The sequence below is a fragment of the Typopeltis vanoorti genome, chromosome 12 (genome assembly GCF_054136105.1).
Source record: "Typopeltis vanoorti isolate ZY-2024b chromosome 12, IOZ_Tvanoo_1.0, whole genome shotgun sequence".
NCBI lineage: Eukaryota > Metazoa > Arthropoda > Arachnida > Uropygi > Thelyphonidae > Typopeltis > Typopeltis vanoorti.
The window spans coordinates 121,004,580-121,018,773 of NC_143560.1; the positions used below are offsets into that span (position 1 = coordinate 121,004,580).

At 36.2% G+C, this 14,194-nt stretch overlaps 1 protein-coding gene and 1 long non-coding RNA gene across 3 annotated transcripts in view; one reads left to right on the top strand and one right to left on the bottom strand.

Moving 5' to 3' along the window:
* Nucleotides 1–14,194, top strand: part of LOC150101188 (uncharacterized) — a 320,189-nt gene that overhangs the window by 98,241 nt on the left and 207,754 nt on the right. The window lies entirely within an intron of this gene.
* Nucleotides 1–14,194, bottom strand: part of LOC150101189 (leucine-rich repeat protein soc-2 homolog) — a 408,424-nt gene that overhangs the window by 16,217 nt on the left and 378,013 nt on the right. For both annotated transcript variants that reach the window (XM_090402102.1, XM_090402101.1), the window contains 2 exons: nt 621–758; nt 343–512 (listed from right to left, as the gene is read on the bottom strand). In XM_090402102.1, the coding sequence (XP_090258228.1) occupies nt 343–512; nt 621–758 (308 nt within the window). The remainder of the gene's footprint in view (nt 1–342; nt 513–620; nt 759–14,194) is intronic.

A 14,194-nucleotide genomic window follows, 5' to 3' on the forward strand; every position in this document is an offset into this window, starting at 1 on the left:
AGTGTCCTATGTCTGTTCTGAGGGATGAAAAACCAGAGTTTCCACATGAAGAAACCAACTACCATATGAGACTGGCTAACCTTTAGTTGAAATTGACCAGATAAACATTCTTCATGTCATGGATGGGAATTGAACTCTGGTCTTTCTGACCGAAAGGGCTTTGTCTCTATCCACTGAGGCTCACTAAAATATATATGATAGCTAAAAAGGTACAGTAATAGGAATTACTGTTTGGAACAGATGATGATGAATGCAATATTCAGTATTCATCATCATCTGTTCTGGTCTATTTAATCAATCATAACTAATAATATGAAGCTGTGTTAGAAGATTAAATTTTACCTGAATCACTAGTGAAGGCCCTCCATTCACAATATCAGGTGGTATCTGTGATAAAGGACAATTTTCAATACTCATTATTTGTAAATTAGAGCAGAGAGCTAATTCAAATGGTAGGCTATGTAGATTAGGATTGTCATTGATATATAGCGACTCCAAATTTTCCAAAGTACCTAATGGAGGAAAAAAAAATTTCTGAGGTATATGTTTCTAACTGTGTGAAACATTTTCTATGTTTCACACAATGATAAAATACTGCAACATAGCAAAGCTCAGATTACCTATTTCTTCTGGAAGATAAACCAGGCCATTTTCTCCGGCACTCAAGTAGGCAAGATTTGTTAAGTGCCCTATGGCACGGGGCAGATTCATAAGTTGATTACTTTGCACGATCAATTTTTGAAGATCCCGCAAAAATCCTGAAGGGGGAAATTTTTTGCATTTTAAAATTATCTTGCAAAACAGACTTTAAAATTTATTTGGAATATTATTGCAAATTTACACATTACATGAAATAATTGTATTACTATTATTTTATACATACAGACAGTGCTATACTCAGACAATGAGTAATATTATTATTCATTGGTATACGTAACACACTGTAAATAATTAGTCAGTATCGCAGCCAACCCAAAGTTAATACTTAGGACCATATCTGATGGTAATGCATCAGGATGCTTCCTGACCAGCTAGTGATAATCCTACTTATCAGATAATATTTTTTGATTTGAGTCTATTTTTAAAATATAATATTTTTAATATATTTTCAATGCTTCTCTCAGCTATAGGATGATTTAAATACTGTATTTCCTGCTTTATTTTTTCTGCATTTTAAAATTTTCTTGCAAAACAGACTTGAAAATTTATTTTAATGTCTGTTTTGTATGCAAACATACAAAGACAATATGCACTGTATTTGTATGTTTGCATCCTCCCATTTTCAATATTATATCAATTGGTATTTCTGTTTTGGTTAACACTTCATTTGACAGAGAACTTTAGTTCATATGTGATATTACCAGGTAATGATCAGTATCCACATCAGTTCCCTCTGTAAGTATGGACATTTTTTATACATGTCTTATGCCTATTATTTATCATTACACAATCTATTTGGTTGCTTACTGTTCCATTTGAGGAGAAGCAAGTTTGTTTATGGATATTTCTTCTGGGAAAGTTAACTGATTTAGGGTTTTATGGTGAAAGTAAATGAATAGTTATAAGGTGATAAATTAGTGAATAACATAAAATATACATGCAAAGTTAGTATCTACAAATGAGGTATGTATATATAAACAAATCCATAATCAAATGTCTGAACAAATTAATGTTTTATGAAAATCTATCAGAAATGCTCAGTCACCAGAATACGACTAATGTTAAGATAGGTGTTACATTTCTCACACATAGGTGGTGCATCAGCCCTCAGTAAATAAAATGTGTGAGATGACTGTGACCTATGCAGAGCCTAGCAAGATCAACTTGTCTTCTGTTCCTATGTTAACTAGTGCTTAATCTCATGCAATTTGTTCATTGGGCAATTAACTTTGATTTTATAACCTGTGTGTAGTCAGTATAAGGGACTACCAAACAGTATGGTGGGAAAGTACGAGCTGATCTAGCAGCTGCATCTGTGATATCATTTCCCTTCATTCAAATGTAGCTGGGAATTCACAAAACCAAACATAAAAATTAAGGGAACTTTATTTTATACAATAGCTGAAGCACCTCACCAAGCACTGCATGGAGATCATGCACCAGATAGAACATAGCCTGAAAAGAATGCAAAGAGTTAGTATAAATTGCACACTTCTAGGAGTTTTCTTTGATATGCACGAGTGCAAGCTGAATGGCATACAACTCTGCTGTATAGTTACTGCAGTTGAGTGGGATCTGGTTGAGGATTGTGATGTTAAGAAACACAGTAGCATAGCCAACAGATCTCTGATCTTGAAGCATCAGCACAGATGGGAAGGAAATCAGAGTGAGCTGCTCTGCATGCATTGAACAATTGAAGGTAGACAGATTGTGTGTGTGTGTGGGGGGTATTGAGACCTGTAATTGACAAACCTGCCATGAAGGAATGCTGTTTTGTTGTCAACACTCATACCAATGGCTTCCAGAACTTCTTTAATGTGCATACCGAAAAGACAGATGGCAGTCTGACATTTGTGATACAGGACCTCCTGATGTAGAGAAAGGAGACTAGTCCACATAGGATGATCTGGAAGGGACTTTATTTTTAGGGTATAATTAAAAGTGAAATGTTTTTGCTTAAGTGACAGGGATGGGGTTCATTTGATTCAACATAAAGGCTTTGAATGGGTGATGTGTGAAAAGCACCGGTAACTAATCAGAAACCATGATGATGGATCAGTTCCTACCACTGGAGCATACTCTCCCTTGCAGAACGGTAAACCTGGGACACATAATCAAGCTCTTGAACATACAAACTCACGAAAAATACAAAGCAAGGAACATCAATTAGTACCCTATTCTGTAGAGGATAGGGTGTGGAGGGTATTCAATACTTTTTGTGCACTTATCCTGAAGATGATGAATAAGTGTAAAGAAAGTTAGCTATCTATCAAAGACGAGTCTCAAAAACTTGGCCGCTAGAACTACGGGAATAATAGTTTTTCCCATTCTTAAATCAGGATTGGGGTGGAAAGTTAATTTCAAGCATAAGTGCACACAGGCACTTTTTTTCTGCAGATAACCTGAGCACATGAAGAGTGATTGTTTGTTGCCGATGTCTGTCAGTGACCCTTATATATAGCAGGAGTGACAGTAAATTGTGAAATCATCAACATAAAGGTAATTGCTTACTGTGGGAGGAAGCTGTCCACTTTAACAGCAAAGAAGGTCATACTTAAGACAGAACCTTGAGGAACCCCTCTTCTTGATGATATGATTGAGATAATGTGCTTCCCACTTGGAACACACAGCTGGATAAAAAGTTTTTAATAAAAACAAGAAGATGCACTCTCAGACAGGTCTTTTAATATGCCATATCGCCGGGCTGTGTCACAGGCTTTTCCATGTCAAAGAACATTTAAACTACATGTTCTTGTTTCAAGAAAGCATCTCTTATAACATGTTTCTAAATGGACCAAATGGTCCAAAGTTGATCAGTGTCTATGAAAACCACATTATGTGTTGTTAAGTACCAAAAAAGCCTTGCATTCAGAGTTGTGAATGATTGGAATGCCTTGGCTGAGAGTGTGGTGTCTGCAAGGAGTTTGAGTGTGTTTAAGGCTCGGTATGAGGAGATGTGTGTGTGATAAAAGGACCTCCCAGATGAGTCTTTGACTCCATGAGGTCTTGGGGTAATAATAATAATTTACCATTTTTTCCAAAGACAGCTAGTCAGAGCAATGGAATGATAATTGTTGGCCTTGCTTTGAGATATCAATGACAACTGACTTATGCCAAGAGTCCAAAAACTATTCCTTCGTAAATATTCTGTTGTACACTAAGAGAAGAAGATCCTTAGAAGATGATGGAAGGTTAAGTTTAGCTACTGTTTTTCTTGTGGTTCTTTCAAAATAAAAAATAAAAAAAAATCAACAAGATAGCAAGCAATCTGGTGCTGTGATCCTGGCAAAGTTTTCTCTAAAAGTGTCTGCACTAACTTTGGGATCAGCAACAATACATCTGTTATGATGCAAGTTAGTAGAATAAAATCTGGAAGACAAAAAGTATATTCTGTGTCTATCCTTTTGTCTTCCAGATTTTATTCCATATTTTTTTTTTGCACTGGTTGTTTCATTAATCAGCGATGTAAATTTAATCCAGTATTTTTGACTCTGATGCCTTACATACCGTGCCTTGGCCCAAGTACTTTTAAATTCTATTAAGTTTGTTGTGGTAGGATATCTATAAAATATATCCCATGCTCTGTCTTGATCTTTTTTTGGCTGCTCAGCACACTTGGTTCTACCAAGACTCTGGGTAGAGTGGAAATTGGAACGATGTTTTTGTAACTGCTGCAGTGGCTGCATGAACAATACAATCTATGATATATTTTACTGCTTCAGTATTAAATTTTGCAAGTTGGGAAAATGTATTCCAGTCAGCCTGGTCCATTTTCCACATGATCATTTAGGTATTTACTCCATTATTAATAAGGGAGAGGTCATGGTTGTCAAGTATTTACTCAATGATATGACTGTCTGCTGTGGCATTACACCACAAAGTGTTATGTCCATTAAAGTTGCTCATTAAAAGTATGGGCTAAAGCTTGCATTATGAGATTAATGAGTTCCATTTCATTTAATTCAGAACCCAGCAGTAAATATATTGATCATAATATCATTAGGAAACCCTCAGTGAGTTTTCTGCAAAGTTTCCTGCAAACAAAACCAAAGTTTGCTTCTATAGCAGAGACTAGATATCTTTGATATTCTGGTGAAATCCATGACAGTTCCATTGTAGAAATTTTCCTAGTGTTTAGGCTTTGTAGACTTGTCCGATTTCCAGGGAGGTTGAGGACTTGCCCTTATTAGGTTTGGGCAAAATGGATGATCAGCATCCATCTCTTCCTCTGGAAAAATATCCAATACATTATTGGATGTGTCAGGATCACTAGATAAGTTTAAGTTGCTTTCAATGGATACTGAAGTATCCATTTTTTCTGTGGAAGGATTTGGTGGTTTGTCTTTAAGCTATAACTTTGTCATAATTTTTTTTCACAAGCTGGATTCTCATCAAATGGAACCATTCTTGGAGTGGGACCATACATTGTGAGACTGATATGCCCAACAGAGAAACAGTCAAGATTGTAAAGTTTTCAGGCATGGCGAAGTTATCAAATGGTGGGATAGTCTGAATTGTTATTGACATTTTCTTAATTGTCCTTCACAGCATAAGAGGATTTCAGAGCAGCTGTAGTGGTGGCCAACTTTCTTTTTACATCCTGATATGATATATGTTTCGTTCTGTTCTTATTTTTTGCATTTGTTTCTCAGTTTCTCATCTTTCCACTCCTGACATGCACAGGAGTATGCTGGATGATCTGCTGATTTACACATTTAGCTTTCTTTGCAGAGCAAGATTGGTTATCGTGCTCTTTACTACCACATCGGGCATGTCCATATTCCCGGCATTTGATGCCCTTACTGGATTAGGGATGTACAGTTGAACAGGACAACTGAGATACCCTGCAGATGTTGGGGCTTAGGCGTATCAAATGTAAGGATGATGTTTCTGGTTGGAACCAGGTGACCATCCCTATGGATTATGATTCACTTCATACCTGTCACTCTCTGATCTTTCAGCTCTGACCATATCTCCTCATCAGGAACATCTAGGAGATCCCATTCTGAGATCACTCCTCTACAGCAAAGTTTCCCAAACTTTTTTTCCCATGGCCCGGTTATTTTAATACTTCATCTTCATGACCCACTAAAATTTTTATGACCAATAGGTAAAATAAAACAGATTTGAATGTTCATAGAGTTTTCATTTATTATAATAAAGAAGCATTTACTCTTACAAAAATATAAAGAAATTAAAATAAAGCCAAGTAATTTATTAATGAGAAGTGTGATGCTGTTGTTTGTTAACTAGAAACTTCAGGTTTGGAGGAAAAGATAACTTTATTCTTAAATCCGACTTCCAATTGGTTTCTATATTTATTTATTTTTTTTTAGAAAATCCAGTGTTGAAAAGCCTGTTTCACACTTATAGGTTGTGACAAAAGGCATTAGAAATTTTGCTTTTTCTGCTAAAACTGGGTACTCCTGATGGTAAGACAGCCAAAAATTCATCAGTGGTATTGTCTTGAAGTGTCTGAGTGCTGTATCACATGATAGGTTCATTATAGATTCAATATCTGAATCTGGCAATTCTGTCTCAGATTCTGCATTCACTATAAAAGGTTCCTTATCCATGCTTTGTTACTGTTGATTGGGGAGAAATATTCCTTCAGACTTGCCTGCAGCCCTAGCATATGTTCCTTGATAACAGCTAAAATCTCATTCAGCATGGAACTCTTATTATACTCTTTTTGTAATTTTGTTAGCTTCGTAAAAGATTTTTAATTCCCTGCTTCCACACGACAGGACCACAAATTGAGTTTTTTTTGTTGCAGCTTCCCTCCACCTTCTCTTGCATTTTAAATACAGTTACATTGCTACCTTGTAATGTCAGATTTAAATTATTCAAAAATAAAAAATGTCACAAAGGTAGGCAACCTTGATTAACCAACTGACATCATGAAAAGACCCGGTGCCAGGTCATGACCCATCATTTGGGAAATGCTGCTCTACAGGAATTGAGTATTTTATGAGGTGTAATTGTTATTACACCTCTGATATTGCTCTGAGTAGTTTTTCAGGATGTTGTTGACATGTTTCTACAGGGACATTGCCAGAACTTAGTTTCTTAACTGTTTCGGAAGGATCTGCAGCCCTTCTATACTCTTTTGAATGAAGGGTGACATTTTCCTTATTGGCTTTTCACTTGTAGTATTGGTACCATGTATATTGGTACCACATGTCTTTTGTTTTTTACTTCTGTTCAATAAGAACAGAAAAGCCAACCAAGTTAATTCACTTTTAGGAAACCCCCTAAAGGGATTGAGGATGAAGGATTCATGCTTGAGTGATTTTTTGTTCAGTGACAGAACTACACATCGACACCCACTATCTGGAAAGTAATGAATGCACTTAGGAGTAGAACATGAGTTACTCCAGACACTATGGGAGCACCACAGCAAGCATTGGGTCCTGTCCTCAGACCATGAAGGACACCTACTGTAACACCCTTGAACCCTTGCAGGCAAGCTCACTGGCTGTGCCATCCAGTACCACCCATCTTGCCAAAATAGTGCAAAACTGCCAGGATCCCCGTTTCCGGATGGCTTTGGATCGCAGTGCATGGTAAACACAGCAGCAAGGAATTGGATCCTATTGATGGTATTCTGGAAGATAGGATAGTAAAAAAAAAAGACTCAGAAGAAGTAGAGTGAAGAATATATAAAGAAAAGCAAAGAGAAAGAGTCGGAATGAAAAGGACCGGTGCCATCACTGGAAGGCCCCCTGCACCAGTAACAGGTGCCTCGCATGGAGGGGTCTGGCACTGCTAACTGTAAGCCCTGTAGAGGATGCAAAATTAATAGCTCCAATCTCATTATTGAGATCAAAATTGCTAAAGGACCCATCACGAGAAAATACTGAGAATTATAGGACCTACAGAAATTTAACTAGTAAAATATTGTGATCGAGAAAAGGCTAGCAGGAAAAAAAATTAATTAAAAAAATTGAAAATAATGTCAGCACGGTTAGCCTAGTGGCTGTGTGCTTCGCAACCAACCTGGGGAAGGAGTGTCCTAGGTTCGATGATTACTAAATCCTTGACACCGCAAGGTAAAAGAGGGTAAAAGGAAGATGAGATGAGATTGAAAATAATACAAATAACTTAGGTTCTTCAAATGCAGTGGGATACTTAAAAGAGGATATGAACCACAAACTCAAATACTAGCAATCCAGGAGAGTTAATTACCCATGAAAAAGAAATTTAGTAATGTCTCAAAATATTAGGACTGTACACCTGATGTACAATCCTAATACAATCACTATTTTCTCGTGATGGGTCCTTTAGCAATTTTAACCTCAACAATTAGGACTGTTGAGGTTAAAATTGCTATTGGACACTATTAGGATAGTACATGTGATGTCATCACTGCCATCAGCTGTACAATCCTTAGGAGAAAATGTTGAAGAATGACTCATCTCTGAGTGAAGTTGAGAATATTATTGAAGCACTAAAAATAATAAAGAAGCTGGCAAAAATAAAATTGCAAGGATGTTCCTCCAATAAATATTGGAAGAACATCCTTGACAAATGAGATTTATGAACTGATCAAGCTGATATGGCAAAAAGAAGAAATCCCAGTTGATTGAAATACAGCCATACTGTGCCTTTTTTTTTTTTTGAAGAGACCCTATGATAACTAGTAACTACAGAGGTATCTCTCTCTCTCTCGAACACTTGCTACAAAATATTGTCCACACTGATCTGGAAAAGAATTAATGTATATGCTTCAAACATTATAGGAGAATATCAGTGTGGTTACATGCCTATAACAGACCACTGAGAATAACACTTGAGGGAAAATGGAATATATACTTTTTTTTGTATAATTCCATGCAACATACAGAAATATTGTGGGTATTAGAGTGGTTTTCCTGTAATCACTTCTAAGACAATATAGAGGTACATAAAAACTGTACCTCTATATATGACATGCATTTTCTGAATTTCAGTTTATCTCACAAAACCATAAAAATTCAGAGAAATAGATCCACACTGCCACGCGTATAGCTTCGCAGTGCAGATCGTCAGATTATTTGTAAATAAACCGGGCTCTAGTGACCAAGCATACTTTTTTTAACAAATTTTTATTTACCGTATTTATCCGTGTATAAGACGATACTTTTTTCTAAAATTTTTAAACCCAAAAATTGGGGGTCATCTTATACATGGAAGGTAACTGGTTGAGAGATCTGCAGTTGCTGTGACGAAACTGCCAATACTGAACTCTCCATGAACAGGCTTCCACCAATCACTAGCCTTTGTCAACTCTGTTGACTGACATCATTAACAGCTGATTCTGAATAAACCAATGAGAACTCTGAAAGCATTCATGTCTGCAACTCGTTGGTAGGGTAGGTTAATGCATTAACAATATTTTGAGTACTAGCACATAAAAATGTCCAAAAATAAAAAAACCATTGTCATATTCTTCAAAATTCAAGTTAAAAGTCATCAATTACACAAAAGAACATGGAAATAAAGCTTCAGAAAGACAGTTGGGACCTCCTCCTTCCACTGAGTGTATGATTAAACAGTGGAGAAAACAGGAAGAACAACTACTCAAGATGCCAAAAAAGAAGGCCTTTAAGAGGAAAACCAGCAAAATGGTCAAACTTGGAGCAAAGGCTTAAGACTTGGATTATGGAGCGGTGCCATAGTGGGATATATGTGTGTCAACGCTTACTCAATATGAGGCAAAAAGGTTTGCAAGAGAAATGAACATTGTTGATTTCACAGGAAAGGCAAAATGATGCTTCAACTTCATGAGGAGAGAATGGTTGGCCATGACAACACGAACCAAGTTAGCCCAGAAAATGAAACCAGCTTATAAGGATAAAATCCAATAGTTTTACTCCTGTCATAAAACTTCGGAAAACAATATGCTTTTGAACCAAGTCAGATTGTAAACATGGATGAGGTGCCTCCCAAAGAACTGTTGATATGAATGGGCTCAAAACAAGTGGTCATGAAAAGACACACTATACTGCTGTCTTTTCATGTTGTGCAGATGGTAAACTGCCTCCTATGCTCAATTTTAAGAGGAAAACGTATCCTAAAGAGAGCATACCACCTGGCATTCATGAGAACGGCTGGATTAATGAAGAGATCATGGCAATTTGTTTATAAAGATTTGGTCCAGAAGACCTGGAGGAGGGCAGCTCTGCTTGTGTTCAATCAGTTCCGAGCACATTTAACAGAAAAGACAAAAAAGGGTTGCAGCAGATTTGTGAACACAGCTAGCAGTTATTCCTGATTGACTTACAGGTCAGCTACATCCACTAGATATTTCTATCAACAAGCCTTTCAATGCTCTGATGAAAGAAGAATGGAATAAATAGATGCAAAAAAACAGATAATAATTTGACACCAACAGGAAGAGTGGAAAAAAACCAACCATTACTGAGGTGTGCAAATGAATCCTAAACTCATGGAATGGAGTCAAGCAAGAGGTGCTTGAAGTCCTTCAAGAAATGTGGAATCAGCAATGCCATGGATGGAACTGAGGATGATTTCATATACATATGTATAGACAGTGACTCAGAAGACAGCTGTGATGCAGTAGAGGTTGAAGAAAGTGATATCTCTGGAACTAATAGTGATGCATAATTTTTTTATTATGTATCTTAAAAATATTGCTTAATTACTAAATATACTTTGAAAGTTTAAAATATTGATTTCTTAATTTTGGGTTCGAAAAAGTAGGGTTCATCTTATACACATAAAAATACGGTATTTATTTTTGTGGTTCCCACCCACAAAAGGTTATTAGTAAACCCACAGGTGGAAAGTTTTTTTTTTTTTCTTTTCTGTAATTATTTATTTATTTTTACATGGTCTGAAACCTCTGCTCTAGAGATCAAATGTGGAACTTTTCAAGCCACTTGAGGCCTGCATTAAGTGGGACAGTAGTCTCGCATCAGGCGATGAAATTTATCTCACACTTAAAGACAATCGCATTTCAGACTTCCAAAAAGCAGCAGTGGTGGTTTCACACTGGGCAATCAAATTCACACACACAATCAACTCTCACTATAGCAAACACTAATCTTACACAATCTCCAACCAAAACTCCAATAGTTACAATTTTAGGCCAAAAGAAATTCCTTCACACTATTCCTATTATTCTTACTAGTTTGCAATATTAAGAGCTGAGTGTATCACATAGACACTCATGTCACATTCAGATTCAAATCTTCAATTAGTAGGTTGGAGATGCTTTACTCATCTAAGTCAAATAGACAATGAAAATTTTATTGCATTCTAATCGTCTTACACACCTCCCAAATGTAAATATCTTTACACTTGGGGCTGTTAGGGAGTGAAGTGATCTATATGACATGCATTTTATCTCACACAACAATGAAAATTCAGAGAAATAGATTATATGCAGAAGGGAGAAGGGAATGGAAACTTCACTTATCCAGATCTACATCTTAAAATATGTAATCTTCTCAGTTCCAGCATCAATATCCATCTGCAATAATCAAATCACACCTTCCAGTTGATTATTTCCTAATTATGCATTTTTTGATCCTCTTGTTGTCAAATGGTATCTAGCCTAAAAATCTCTCATTTTATCAAATTCACTTCTCTTCATTATTTTCTTTCTACATCTTGATTTTTTTCCCCACTCTAGTTATCCAAATAGCAAAGTCCACCTGGTAAAAATGCCAAAGCCTTTGTCACCAATCATAGTAACTTCTTCACATAACCAAATAGAACTATCTTTTGTTGAAAGTTTTTTCACATGGTTATGAATTAAATTCTTGTCTAATCCTTTACATGAGTAAGCAAACAAACAGATGTCTGCAAGTCAAGTATCTTCACAATTCAGCTATAGTGGCCAATGATATACATTAATTGTCATAGTATACATGCAAAGGCACATCCTTTCAGGTGTGTATAATACAATGCATTATGGAAGGATTCACTAGCATTATACAAGTTCAAAAGGATGTGTGCTTTGCATTATAGGATACCATATGCACAAATAAGTCTCATCCATTTCTCCATTATGATATTTGCTCACATCACTCTAGTTGATGTTGCCTGCCATTCAAGAAAATTATTCTAATTTAGTGTTGAATACCATAGCTACTACTCCTTTTCCCTGATTATTATGGCCTAAATATAACATCTTGAATTTGTTGTTTAAGAAGATCTCACCAGTTGATGATGCACTTATATTTCAGTCTCAAATAGTCTCTGGATACATTGCCAGGCTTAAAAATGAGTATTTTGCATAGAGCTTCACAATTCCTCATTTCATTTTTTTACTTAGGTGCGGCAAGCCTTGAAGAAAACCCTGATTGATTCAGCCAGAGATGCATGTGGTGAGGTTGTCTGCAAGGATAGAATAATCAGGACTCCATGGTGGACACAAGCAGTTCAAGAGGCAGTGAAGGAAAAGAAGAAATCATATCAAACGTTCCTGGCTAATAAGTCAGCTTTTGCTCTTAGAGAATACAGAGACAAATGTAAGAAAGTGAAACACTGTGTAAAACTAGCTAAACAAAAGTCATGGGAGGACTTTGGCAAGAACATAGAAAATAAATATCAAGAAGGTGGTAAGATATTCTGGAGATTGTTAAAGAAGCTTAGAAATGGAGGAAAGATGGCTGTAAAAGGAGTTAGAGATGATGTATGCCTGTTGGTACACTCAACAGGCATACAGTCAGGAATACATATCCATACTTGAAGTAGAAAAAGCCATCAAAGGCTTGAAATGTGGAAAGGCAGCAGGAGTAGATGATATTCGACCAGAAATGCTTGAAGTATGGTGGTATAAGAATCTTACAGTGGCTGCACTGCATAGTTCAGAAAGCCTGGACAAAGGGACAAATTCCCGATGATTGGAGTAGAGCTCTAATAGTGCCCATATATAAAAAGGGAAATAAAACTGAATGTGAGAATTACAGGGGTATTTCCCTACTGAGTGTTCCTGGTAAGATATATGCAAGTATACTTGAGAAATGGTTGAGAAGAATTGTGGAAGAAAAGCTTGGTGAAGAACAAACTGGATTCAGGCCAAATAGAGGCTGTCAGGATCAGATCTTCACTTTACGACAAATAGTTGAGAAAGCATGGGAATATAACAAAGATCTATATTTAAGTTTTGCAGATCTGGAAAAGGCATATGACAAGGTGCCAAGAGAGAAGCTATTCAATACGCTACAGTTATATGGTGTCAATGGGGCATTATATCAAGCAATACTTAGTCTTTATTTGAGTTGTAAGCCGGCAGTTAGAATTGAAGGAGGTACAGGAAGATGGTTTAATGTTAAATCTGGTGTGAGACAAGGATGTACATTATTCCCTCGGTTATTCATTATCTATATGGATCACATTATGAAGGAAAGTGGTATTAAACATGATATCAGAATGGGAGATGTTAATGTCAGCTTTATGCGGACGATGTTATACTTCTAAATAAATCCACTACAAGTTTGCAAGATTCCCTGACTAAATTGAATAACTGTTGTAATAGATATGGTATGAAGGTCAGCATTACAAAGACAATGAAAATAGGTAGAATTGTTGAAAATGTCAACTGTGTTCTGAAAGAGGAACCCATGGAACAAGTAAAACATTTCAGCTACTTAGGCATGATTTTTAGTGAAGATGGTAAATTAAATATGGAAATAGTCAACAGAATCAACAAAGCTGGTATAGTAGGAAGTCAATTGAATAAATTCATATGGAATAAGAGAGAAATTAGCCGGAACATTAAATTAGCTGTATACAAGTTTGTATACAGTGTTCAAACCAGTTTTAACTTATGGATCTGTGAGCTGGGTCAGAAGTAAAACACCTGACTAAAGACTAGAGACCACAGAAAGATTAGAGGCATGAACAGATGGCATCAATGGCAATATCTTATTAAAAATGAGGATATTAGGAAAGAACTTGACATTGTCGGCATCCAGGAGTGCATTAGCAGAGTGATAATCTCAGGTGGTATGGTCACTTAAACAGAATGGGCGAGGAAAGATTAGCAAATCAAGTGTTCTCTGCAAAGGTTGGCAGGAAAATGACCCAGAGGAAGACCAAGATATAGGTGGATTGATATGGTACAATGTGCCTTAGACGATAGAAATATAAGATCTGATAATGATAATATTGGAGTCTTGACAATAATAGACTGATTTGGAGGAAAATTGTGGATAGGAAGTTAGTAATGATGTAAATTTTTCATGTAGTACTATCATATCCTGTACATGTCAGGAATTTGATGATGATGTTATTTCCAAAAACCAGATGAACCTTGACAATTTTTTTATGATTACAGGCTTTTCTTGGAAATAAACTCTAAAAACTAAAGTCATTCTTGAGGTTAAAGAACAGATATGCTGTAATTGAAACTTCTTATAAAAAATTTCTCATATTCATTATTTTGAAGTAGGTTTTACAGTATCGTGTTGGAGAGTTAATGGATATTGACAGCACTAGGAAAGGAGTAAAAACCAATTTTAATGCTTCCAATATTTGAACTGTCACTTAGACATCTTTAGGGAGGTGACACTTGCAGCTC